The 12,516-nt window shown below is 45.0% G+C and overlaps 1 protein-coding gene across 4 annotated transcripts in view; it reads left to right on the plus strand.

The window, feature by feature from the left end:
* The window catches only part of LOC139250253 (uncharacterized), a 336,554-nt gene that overhangs the window by 94,531 nt on the left and 229,507 nt on the right, over positions 1-12,516 (plus strand). For all 4 annotated transcript variants that reach the window (XM_070872754.1, XM_070872750.1, XM_070872751.1 and 1 more), the window contains one exon: positions 1,310-1,410. In XM_070872754.1, coding sequence (XP_070728855.1) covers positions 1,310-1,410 — 101 coding nt within the window. The remainder of the gene's footprint in view (positions 1-1,309; positions 1,411-12,516) is intronic.

Consider the following 12,516-nt stretch of genomic DNA (forward strand, 5'->3'; position numbering starts at 1 on the left):
CTTCTGCTGTATCTGCCCACTCTGCAATCAGCGACCTGGACCTTGATGACATCCCTCTTCGCGCCATTGCCCTCCTGCACCAACTCACGCTGTATCTTGCAGTGGTATGCCGCCACGCTGCTCATGGCCGCCGCTCGCCACTCACCCTATGGCCCCAACCTGCCGCTAATGGGCCACAAAAGGAGCGGTGAGCGGCGGCTATAGGCAGCATGGCGGTCCCGACCTGCGACAAGGTAAACACAATTATTGACAAACATAAGATTTGGGATATAAAATCAGTCAGTAGGGAGTAGAGTGTGAAAGGCGTCGCTAAAATCTCCACGGATGCCAGAAGGTATCAGAAACCTGCCTTGTGTCAGCTGTGACTCAGTGGGCAGCACCCCCGCCTCAGAGTCAGAAGGATGTAGATAGATATAATGTGTTTGTAAACAATAATCAATTGAGAAAGTATCACTTAGAAATTACTGTTGCTGTTTAATTTAAATGGGTGAATGCTTAAAATTATGATAAAGGCATTTCATATGATTGTGCTGTTTTTCTTCTAATATTGTCACATGTACTTTCTAGGCTTATGTATTCAATACAGTCACACTGTGTATTGATCAAGAAAGAGATGTTAGGGTTAATGTGAATCAATCTCTGAAATCTGTTTGGCTGCTGTGAAAATGAGGTAATGTATTGGGTTGAAATAATAGCAGGATGGTGTCAAAATCGTACAGTTATATTATTACTGTATAAGTCGTTGGTCATACATCGGGGTGCCCTACATAGTTCTGGGCACTAAATCATGACAAGAATATTATTGGCTTGAGAGATTAGAGTCAAGCAACAAAGATAATTCTCAATATCAGGAATTGAAGTTATGAGGGAAAGAGTTGTTTTTGAAACAAGCATGTTTCAAGATATGAAGGGAATTGACAAAATTGATCCAGGCAACTTGTTTACTAGGGGACGGAGTTTAATAAGCAGGAAATTGGGAGTAAGACAGACAGTCAAACAGAACACTTTTATCCACTGCAGCATAGCTGGACATGTACCAGCAGTCACAGAGCATGTTCATGTCTACTGTGAGATTTGCTTTGATTTATTATCTTACACTATTTCTCTCTTTTACAGTAGACTTTCATAACATCATTGAGCACTGATTATAATCTATAGAAAATCCAATAATCTCAGTTACAAGCGATTTTGTGAAAAATTTGACTTGTTTTTCAATTGGGTTTGCGTGTATTTGGTACTAAGATGAGTTTTCTAACATTTGAATAATGTCAACTGTATGAAAAATATAATGTTGTTTATATCTTTTAAGATGGAGGAGGCCGTGGAGAATGAGAAAAAATCATTTGATTCACTCCGCGGTTATTCTGATGGAAAACGTATTACTAGTCTACAACCTTATTTGCTTCCAGTGTAAGTACAGCTACTCATTATGAACTATGAGGGTTAAGACTGCTTCAATTCACTTACTTGAACCTAACGCTGTTTGTTTTTTTAATATTATGCGATACTTTATTGACTTTGCACTGCTGCAAATGAACTTTGCTCTTAGTACTGCGTATCGGAAATTCGAATTGTACAATGGAGCTGATTTTTCAACTCAGTTAAGATGATGGTTAGAAACTTGTGCACAACATGCGAGTGAATTTCTGATCACTGATTTTGGTGGACGAGGCTCCCCGTCATCAGTGAAAAGTCAGAAAATTGCTCCTGATACTTGTATATATTGCAATGTTCAGATAGACGCTTAATAAAATTATTCAAATGGGTAGCCTCGCTGCTGGCTCAGGGCGTACAATAAGATGTAAATATATCCATATCAAGATGTTTCATTAAGTGAAAACCAGTGGTTAAAATTTAATTTGCATTTGGATACCAGTAAGCAGGGTGTTCTTCCTGGCCGGAGCGCAATATGCAGAAAGTAGTCTCGTTTGTATCTGTTCGCCTTGCATTACTCCAAACAGGTACCAGTTTCAGAACAGCACCTCTGATATAATAATACTGTTAGACTGCTGACACGACCAAGACCCCTGCTGTGGTCAGTTGTTTGTTTTCAACTCATAAACTGTGATTCTAAGTGAATGCTGGTATTACAGGAATAAAACTATTGTTTATTCTTATGTATAAGATGACCCATGTACAAGTATAGGGTTCTGCCTAATCACTTGGCTCCAGATGACATCACAGCATTAATCCAGACATGAATAGAAGAGCTGAATGCCAGAGGAGAGGCGACAGTAGCTGCTCTCGACATCCAGGCAGCATTGAACCAAATATTGCCCAGGAGCCATAACAAAACTCATCATTTGTGGAGTAGGGTCAAAAGAAAAACCCTCCAATAGGCAGAATCGCATCTGACACGAAGGAAGATAGTTGTAGTTGTTGGAGGACAGTCATCATGATCCTAGGACATCACTGCAGGACTTCCTCAGGGAAGCATCCTTGGCCCAACCATCTTCAGCTGCTTCAGCAATGACCTTTGATTTATTATAAAGCCAGGACTGGGTCTGATCACTGATGATTCCACAGGATTCAGCTCCATTGACAACTCCTCAAATAATGAAGCAACCTAGAACAGGACCTGTATAATATCCAGACTTGGGCTGACAAGTGACAAGTAACATTCATGCCATATGAGTGCCAGGCAATGACCATCTTAAACGCAAGAAATCCCAGCCACCTCTGCTTGAGATAATTGCACCACCATCGCAAATGTTATACATGCAGACTATAGATATACTCTCTGTTGTCACTGTATAGTTGCATAAGATGGAGACTTGTTACCTGATGTACTATCAATAAGGTTTACACGATGTATGCACTATGCTGGCACCACTAGAGGCTGCAACTGGTGGAGACTGGGGTTTCCTGCCTCTGTGGCAGAGGCTGTCCACCAGAGGGCATTGCGGTGGGAGACCTGAGGGTTATCTGCATAGGTGTGCAGGGCCCAGTATAAAAGGCTGCCCACCATGCTTGTGCCTCGCTCTGGAGTTACGAATAAAGGACCAAGGTCACTACAGTTTGAGTACAACACATTGCCTCGTGGGGTCATTCATAAGTACATTACAGACTTAACAACTGGTGACGAGAATACAGACTTTCACGTGATTATAGCTATCTTTGGCACACTAAAAGACTTTGCAGAGGGTGATGATTGGGATGCTTTCACGGAAAGGCTCGAGCAATATTTTGTGGTAAATGACCTGGCAGGGGAGATGGACACATTGGTGGAGAAACGCAAGACTATACTGCTGACCAGTTGTGGGCCCAGTATAGCTTTGCGATTACTGTCTTGGACACGATCATCTAGCAAGAAGCTGTCCCGACCTGTACTGTTATAACTGTGGCGAATCTGGACACGATGCTCAGAACTGAAAGGCAGAGAACTGTGCGGTTTGTCACAAAGGCCCCACCCGCTGTGAGTGTGAGGCAGATGGAAGCCACTTGAGTGATGGGGAGATGGGAGAGGAAGCAGGAGATGTGAGTGGAGTGGTGGAGGACACAGCCGCCGAAGGGAATGAGGAAAGAGCGCAAGAAGAGGCAGAAAATTGCGGAGCAGAAAACATGGTGGAAAACACACCAAGTATGGTGGATAAAGTCAAATTCAGTGGAGGACATCATGGGTCAAAGACAGAGTCGAGCCATAATATGGCTCGTCTCTCCCTAAAGAATCAGGTGTCCATGGGGGGAACGGAGGCGGGAGCAGGGTGCGGGGTAAGTGGAAGTACTCCAAAGAAAGATGGGGAGTCGTACATCTCTGGGAGCAGGAGGGGGCAGGACAAGGAGAGGATGCAAGAGGCAGGAGTCTTAAAGGGGCAGCAGGATGGGAGCGCGGAGACAAAGACGCCAAAAGAGAGCAAGGTGGGTGGAGACGCGCCATTGTCACAGAGGGAGAAGAAATGGGGAGCAAGGGTCAGCGATGGAGGTAAGGCCGAAGAGAGTGGCACTGTTGGAAAAACCATGTTAGCAAAAAGTGAGATTATGTATCTGATGGGAAACAGGGACGGGAGATTACAGAAGAGCTTGAGAGTGAGGAGTCAGAGGAGGATGGAGACATGGAATTGGGGGTGGGGTGGCATCATGTGGAAAGGGAAAGATTAGTGGGGGACAGCAAGACGGAGAAGGAGCAGCTCCGCGGCCTAAATTTAATGTAAGGAAGAGACTGAAACTGCAGTGGAAGTTCAAACAGGAGGTGAAAAAGAGCCGGAGGCTGCAGGAGAAAGCAACAGCTGCCCAAAAAGTTTGGAAGCAGCATGAGAGGAGGGAAGGGCCAGAGATTAAATGATGGATAGATTATCAGGCATACTTCTTTTATTAAGAGCAATGATTACATTGGTCTTGATCAATATGAATGGATTGAGGGGGAGAAGAAATTGCAGCAGATATTGCAGTGTTTTAAAGGCATGTTGTGTCTGCAAGAAATCTTTAGGATGAAGATATCCTAGAAAGAGTTTGGTAAGGAGAAACATAGAAACATAGAAAATAGGTGCAGGAGTATGCCATTCATCCCTTCGAGCCTGCATTGCCATTGAATGAGTTCATGGTTGAACATGCAACTTCAGTACCCCATTCCTGCTTTCTCACCATACCCCTTGATCCCCCTAGTAGTAAGGACGACATCTAACTCCTTTTTGAATAAATTTAGTGAATTGGCCTCAACAACGTTCTGTGGTAGAGAATTCCACAGGTTCACCACTCTCTGGGTGAAGAAGTTTCTCCTCATCTCGGTCCTAAATGGCTTACCCCTTATCCTTAGACTGTGACCCCTGGTTCTGGACTTCCCCAACATTGGGAACATTCTTCCTGCATCTAACCTGTCTAAACCCGTCAGAATTTTAAATGTTTCTATGAGATCCCCTCTCATTCTTCTGAACTCCAGTGAATACAAGCCCAGTTGATTCAGTCTTTCTTGATATGTCAGTCCCGCCATCCCGGGAATCAGTCTGGTGAAGCTTCACTGCACTCCCTCAATAGCAAGAATGTCCTTCCTCAAGTTAGGAGACCAAAACTGTACACAATACGCCAGGTGTGGCCTCACCAAGGCCCTGTACAACTGTAATAACACCTCCCTGCCCCGGAACTCAAATCCCCTCGCTATAAGGCCAACATGCCATTTGCTTTCTTAACCGCCTGCTGTACCTGCATGCCAACCTTCAATGACTGATGCTGATGTACCATGACTCGTTGCACCTCCCCTTTTCCTAATCTGTCACCATTCAGATAATAGTCTGTCTCTCTGTTTTTACCACCAAAGTGGATAACCTCACATTTATCCACATTATACTTCATCTGCCATGCATTTGCCCACTCACCTAACCTGTCCAAGTCACTCTGCAGCCTCATAGCATCCTCCTCGCAGCTCACGCTGCCGCCCAACTTAGTGTCATCCGCAAATTTGGAGATACTACATTTAATCCCCTCGTCTAAATCATTAATGTACAATGTAAACAGCTGGGGCCCCAGCACAGAACCTTGCGGTACCCCACTAGTCACTGCCTGCCATTCTGAAAAGTATCCATTTACTCCTACTCTTTGCTTCCTATCTACCAACCAGTTCTCAATCCACGTCAGCACACTACCCCCAATCCCAAGTGCTTTAACTTTGCACATTAATCTCTTGTGTGGGACCTTGTCGAAAGCCTTCTGAAAGTCCAAATACACCACATCAACTGGTTCTCCCTTGTCCCCTCTACTGGAAGCATCCTCAAAAAATTCCAGAAGATTTGTCAAGCATGATTTCCCTTTCACAAATCCATACTGACTTGGACCTATCTTGTCACCTCTTTCCAAATGCGCTGCGATGACATCCTTAATAATTGATTCCATCATTTTACCCACTACCGATGTCAGGCTGACCGGTCTATAATTCCCTGTTTTCTCTCTCCCTCCTTTTTAAAAAAGTGGGGTTACATTGGCTACCCTCCACTCCATAGGAACTGATCCAGAGTCTATGGAATGTTGGAAAATGACTGTCAATGCATCCGCTATTTCCAAGGCCACCTCCTTAAATACTCTGGGATGCAGTCCATCAGGCTCTGGGGATTTATCGGCCTTCAATCCCATCAATTTCCCCAACACAATTTCCCGACTAATAAGGATTTCCCTCAGTTCCTCCTTCTTACTAGACCCTCTGACCCCTTTTATATCCGGAAGGTTGTTTGTGTCCTCCTTAGTGAATACCGAACCAAAGTACTTGTTCAATTGGTCTGCCATTTCTTTGTTCCCCGTTATGACTTCCCCTGATTCTGACTGCAGGGGACCTATGTTTTCTTTACTAACCTTTTTCTCTTTACATAACCAAAGAAGCTTTTGCAGTCCGTTTTAATGTTCCCTGCAAGCTTCCTCTTGTACTCTATTTTCCCTGCACTAATCAAACCCTTTGTCCTCCTTTGCTGAGTTCTAAATTTCTCCCAGTCCCTGGGTTCGTTGCTATTTCTGGCCAATTTGTATGCCACTTCCTTGGCTTTAATACTATCCCTGATTTCCCTTGAAAGCCACGATTGAGCCACCTTCCCTTGTTTATTTTTACGCCAGACAGGGATGTACAATTGTTGTAGTTCATCCATGCGGTCTCTAAATGTCTGCCATTGCCCATCCACTGTCAACCCCTTAAGTATCATTCACCAATCTATCCGAGCCAATTCACGCCTCATACCTTCAAAGTTACCCTTCTTTAAGTTCTGGACCATGGTCTCTGAATTAACTGTTTCATTCTCCATCCTAATGTAGAATTCCACCATATTATGGTCACTCTTCCCCAAGGGACCTCGCACAACGAGATTGCTAATTAATCCTCTCTCATTACACAACACCCAGTCTAAGATGGCCTCCCCCCGAGTTGGTTCCTCAACATATTGGTTTAGAAAACCATCCCTTATGCACTCCAGGAAATCCTCCTCCACCATATTGCTTCCAGTTTGGTTAGCCCAATCTATATGCATATTAAAGTCACCCATGATAACTGCTGCACCTTTATTGCATGCACCCCTAATTTCCTGTTTGATGCCCTCCCCAACATCACTACTACTGTTTGGAGGTCTGTACACAACTCCCACTAACGTTTTTTGCCCTTTAGTGTTCTGCAGCTCTACCCATATAGATTCCACATCATCCAAGCTAATGTCCTTCCTAACTATTGAATTAATCTCCTCTTTAACCAGCAATGCTACCCCACCTCCTTTTCCTTTTATTCTATCCTTCCTGAATGTTGAATACCCTTGGATGTTGAGTTCCCAGCCCTGATCATCCTGGAGCCACGTCTCTGAAATCCCAATCACATCATATCTGTTAATATCTATTTGCACAGTTAATTGATCCACCTTATTATGGATACTCCTTGCCTTAAGACACAGAGCCTTCAGGCTTGTATTTTTAACACACCTTGCCTCTTTAGAATTTTGCTGTAATGTGGCCCTTTTTGTTTTTTGCCTTGGGATTCTCTGCCCTCCACTTTTACTATTCTCCCCCCTTTCTATTTTTTGCCTCTGCCTCCCTTTTATTTCCCTCTGCCTCCCTGCATAGGATCCCATCCCCCTGCCATATTAGTTTAACTCCTCCCCAACAGCACTGCAAACACTCCCCCTAGGACATTGGTCCCGGTCCTACCCAGGTGTAGACCGTCCGGTTTGTACTGGTCCCACCTCCCCCAGAACCGGGTTTGCAAGTTGTGCAAACAATAACTGTAGAGGGATGGCTGCATTAGTGAGTTCGTCCATAAACCATAAAAGAGAATGTTGCCTTGGTGGACAAGGACACTGAGGGGAGATTTTTACAGCTGAAGGTAAAAAGGGAGGAATTGAATTGTGATCTCTTTAATATTTAATGATCATTGCAAGTGGCGTGAGTTTTTTCAGTGGTTATTCGCAGAAGAGGCAGAGGCGGAAAATCCTTGTATAATGGGGGATTTTAATGTATTTTTTATCTCGGATGGACATTTCAGCCCAAATGACCTTAAGGATGATAGCTCTAGAGGGATGATTATAAAAATGATGGCAAATTTAAATTTGAGAGACTTATGGAGGGATCGGAACCCCATAAAAAGGGAATTCTCCAGAAGAGGTCGGGTGAGTGATGTTTTAAAACAGAGCCGAATAGATTTTGTGTTAATGCGGGAAGGGTTCAGTTCTGAGGTGATGGAGATTTATTATAAAAATGTCACTTGGCTTTGTTTCTTATAATTAAGAACAGCAGAGTTAAGATCGGGCCAGGGGTGTGGATTTTAAACAATCAGTACCTGAAAGAAATTGTTTATAAAGAAAGGATTTTAAATATAATAAAGAATACTCAGAAGGAACCTTTATTCTTGAAAGAAAAAAGAGTTTGGTGGGACAATTTCAAATATGAGGTAAAAGTTTTTTCTGTACATTATGGGAAAGAAAGGGCAACTGCTAACTGGCGTCGAGAAGAGAATATAAACAGAAGCTTTACAGATCTCTGTAAAGCACTTGATGGAGGGGATAAGGGAGCAGAGAATAATTGGGTGGTTTTAAAGGAAGAGTGGGAATTATTACAAGCTGAAAAATGAAAGGGGGCTATTCTCCGTGCAAAGGCTAAAGGGAGGGAGAAAGATACATTAGATATTTTCTGGAGCAAAAGAAGTTGCGACAATGTTTATCATTAATTGGAGATTTGAAGGTTGGGGAAAAGATCATTAATGAAAGTGGGCAGATCATGGAGACGGCTGGTAGCTTTTATCAAGAGTTGTATACAGAAGAAGACATTTCTAAATTTGCAATGGAGAAGGTAAGTGCTATCATTGAAGAGGGTTTAAAGGACAATGAGAAGCATGTGTGACAAAGTAGCAATAAGTGGAATGAAGGGCGGGGGGCGGGGAGGGGGGAGGGGGGGGGGGTGGGCGGAAGCCCAGGGTCCAATGGACAATATGCAACATCTATGAAGAATTTTTAGAGCTTTTAAATCCATTGGTCTTAGAGATTTTTAAGGAGATTAAAACTGAGGGAAGTCTGGTCCCATCTATGTGTAGAGGTATCATAAGCTTAGCTTATAAAAATCAAGGCGATAGAAGGGATCTGAAGAATTGGAGCCCATCACACTATTAAATGTGGATTATAAGATCTTCACAAGGGTTATGGCAAATCGTATGAAGGAGGTGATGCCGCAGATAGTTTTGCCCTTTCAGTCCTATGGAGTCGTAGGCCGGGACATCACAGACTCTGTGGTCTCAATCTGAGAAAGTGGGAGGGAAGCTTATGTGCTAAAAATAGATCCAGAGAAAGCCTTTGATACAGTCTCTCATAAGTTTTTATTGATGGTTTTGGAAGCATTTGGTTTTGGGAAAAATTTTATTGAGTGGATAAGGATTTTTTATTCAAACATATTTAGCTGTATTAAATTTAATTTTTTTAAATCCAAATATTTTCCAAACAGAGATCAGTGAGACAGGGTTGTCCCCTGTCTCCATTGTTGTACACATTGATAGCAGAACCTTTAGGTTACATGATACGAAAGGAACAAGGCGTAGTCAGGATTGCAGTTCCCAGTTCTGGGCAGGTGTCGTTGATACACCAATATGTAGATGACACACCCATTATGTTGAGAGATGGGGAGTCAGTGAGGAAAGCTATGGGAGTAGTGGAGGAGTATTGTAGAACTTCAGGTGCCAGTGTGAATGGGCCCAAGTTTCGAGCCGTGCCTAGAACGGCGCTGTCCCGACCTGGACACCCGTTTTTCGCGCCACAAAGTGCACCTAAAAAAAACCTCCAGATTCTCCACCTCCCTGCAGGTCTTCTGGCCCTCGGCGCAGCGCAGCAGGAGCTGTAGGGGGCGGAGCCAGGTCCCTGCGCTGAAAACAGTGCCGGGACCTCTGCACATACGCGCTACAGTGGGGCCCGAAGCACGCAGCCCCTAGCCCTGGCCGAATGGCCTCACTGGGGCTGCGTGCATAAGGCTCCTCCCACGGCCAGCTCCTGCTTCCCGACCCGACTCAACTCGACTCCCGCCTCCAGACCGGACCCGACACTGACCCGACTCCGCCCCCCCTGCCCCGTCCGCCTCCGGACCCGACCCGACTCCCGCTTCCCCTCCCCCTGCCTCCGGACACGACCCGACTCCCGCTTCTCCCCGACCCGACCCGACTCCCGCTTCCTCCCCGCCGCCCCCGGACCGGACCCGATCCGACTCCCGCTCCCCCGGACTGGATTTGACCTGACCTCCCTCCCCCCGACCTGACCTCCTACTCCCTCCCTCCACCCGACCCAAACCGAACCGACCTCCCTCCCACCACCCCCCCGACCCGACCCAACGCCACCTACCTGTAAATCTGGTGCTGGGGACGGGCCCTGCCCGAAGTCTCGGGCCCGGCCCGTTCAGCTTCCCCCGCCCCCATCTCCTCCTCCCCCCCACCATCTCCTCCCCCCCACCATCTCCTTCCCCCCATCTCCTTCTCCCCCTCCATCTCCTTCTCCCCCCTCCATCTCCTTTCCCCCCTCCATCTCCTTTCCCCCCCCATCTCCTTTCCCCCCATCTCCTTTCCCCCCATCTCCTTTCCCCCCCATCTCCTTCGCCCCCATCTCCTTCCCCCCCCATGTCCTTCCCCGCCCCCTTCTCCCCCCTCCCCCTTCTCCCCCATCCCTCCCTCTGCTCCCCCCTCTCTCCCTGTACCCCCCTCCTCCACCTCCCCTCGCTGTCAGAAACACAGACACTGACAGACAGAGAATGAGAGACACACACAGACAGACAGAGAGATAGAGACACTGACAGAGACACACTGAGGGGGGCATCCCAGCACGCTGTTGGAGGGCTCCCGGTGCTGCAGTCGGTAAGTAGAAAATGTTTTATTTATTGATTTAAAAAAAATATATATTTCTTATTAATTTTTTTTGATTGATTTATTGGTTGATTTATTGATGTATTTATCATTTATTATTGATGATGGCTCTTTATTTGTAAAACTGAAGTGTTTAATGTTTGTAAACTTCCCTTTAAACACCCCCCCCCCCACCATTCCCTACGCCTGATTTGTAACCTACGCCTGATTTTCTAAAGTGTAGATAAGGTTTTTTCGAGCGTACAAAAATCTTCACTTACTCCATTCTAAGTTAGTATGGAGTACGTTTTCACTGACGAAACTTTGAAAACAGGCGTAAGTGGCCGGACACGCCCCCTTTTGAAAAAAAAATTCAGTTCCAAAGTGAAACTGTTCTAACTGACTAGAACTGGAGCAAACTAAATGACGAGAATTCCGATTTCTAAGATACTCCGTTCTACACCAGTTGCTCCTAAAAATCAGGAGCAAATCATGGCGAAACTTGGGGCCAATAATAGTAAGTCCCAATGCCTGGTTGTGGGAAGGAGTAGGGCGGAGTGGAGGAAAGCCCTTTTAAGATGGTGGAGGTTTTGCAAGTTCTGGGGGTGCATATGAGGTGCAAGAAGTCTAGGGATGAAGTGGATCGATTAAATTGGGAACCAAAGATTATGAAAATTAAAAAGATTTTGGGAAGATGGGAAAGAAGGTGGTTGAAAGTGCAAGGAAGAGCGACAGTGATTTCAACTATCCTGCTATCTAACCTATGGTACTTATTGATGGTGGAGGATATTCCTGAGTGGGCAGAAATTCCATCCGAGAGGTTTGTGTGAGGTTTTCATGGGAAGGGAAACCAGTCTTGGTTGCTTACAATACCATCATTGGACAGCAAAATCAGGGAGGACTCAATTTCCCAGATATTGATTTGAAGAAAAAAGTCTTTAGAATTAAATGGGCGACGAGATTTCTTCAGAACTCAAATACAAGTTTTTGGAAGAGTTGTTTCCAGCATTTTTTTAAATTAAGTGGGATGGGAGGACAGGGAATATTTTATTTGGAATACAACAATATGTTTTTGAAATTGATTAAATCTCTCCCTCGGTTTTATAAGGAGGTTGTAGAGACTGGCCCAATTTTTTAAAAGTGTGCAGTTTATGCCTGGAAGCGGTAGTGAGGGATATGGTTTGGGAGGAGGATCAGGAGGTAGAGGAAAAAGCAATTCTGATCATGTATGAGAAGATTGTGAGGGTAATGCCACAGGATTGGATGGAAGAAATAAGTACGCAAATCTCCAAAGGAGGTATAATGTGTCCCGCTTTTCCAAGCTTTCTGCTGGAGAAAGGAGAGGAGTTGGTCCAATTTGACAACTGTAATACTCGAGATTTCTAGGGGTATTTAGAGACTGGAGATTCAAGACACCTGCTGGTCAGGAGTTTTGGAAGAGTATAAACCCACAACTGGACTTCAACAGGATTTGGAAGGGAGTGTGGGCGAGTTTTAAATGTACAGAATGATTGAACTGGAATTCAATTTGGCTCATAACCAGATTTTTACCACGATAGTCATGTAATATTGGACGAGTAGAGGTGGCAACTTGCCCAGTGTGTGGGATGTAGGATGAGACTCTGTCCCATTTACTGGTGTTATGTCCGCAGTTAAGGATTTTAAGTGCTATGTTCGACAGTTGTGTGAGGTTTTCTTGCTGGGTGAGGACTGAAGAGCAAGAATGGGAATCCCGTGGCACTCAATTTTGAGAT

The sequence above is a fragment of the Pristiophorus japonicus genome, unplaced genomic scaffold, assembly GCF_044704955.1.
Source record: "Pristiophorus japonicus isolate sPriJap1 unplaced genomic scaffold, sPriJap1.hap1 HAP1_SCAFFOLD_359, whole genome shotgun sequence".
Lineage (NCBI taxonomy): Eukaryota > Metazoa > Chordata > Chondrichthyes > Pristiophoridae > Pristiophorus > Pristiophorus japonicus.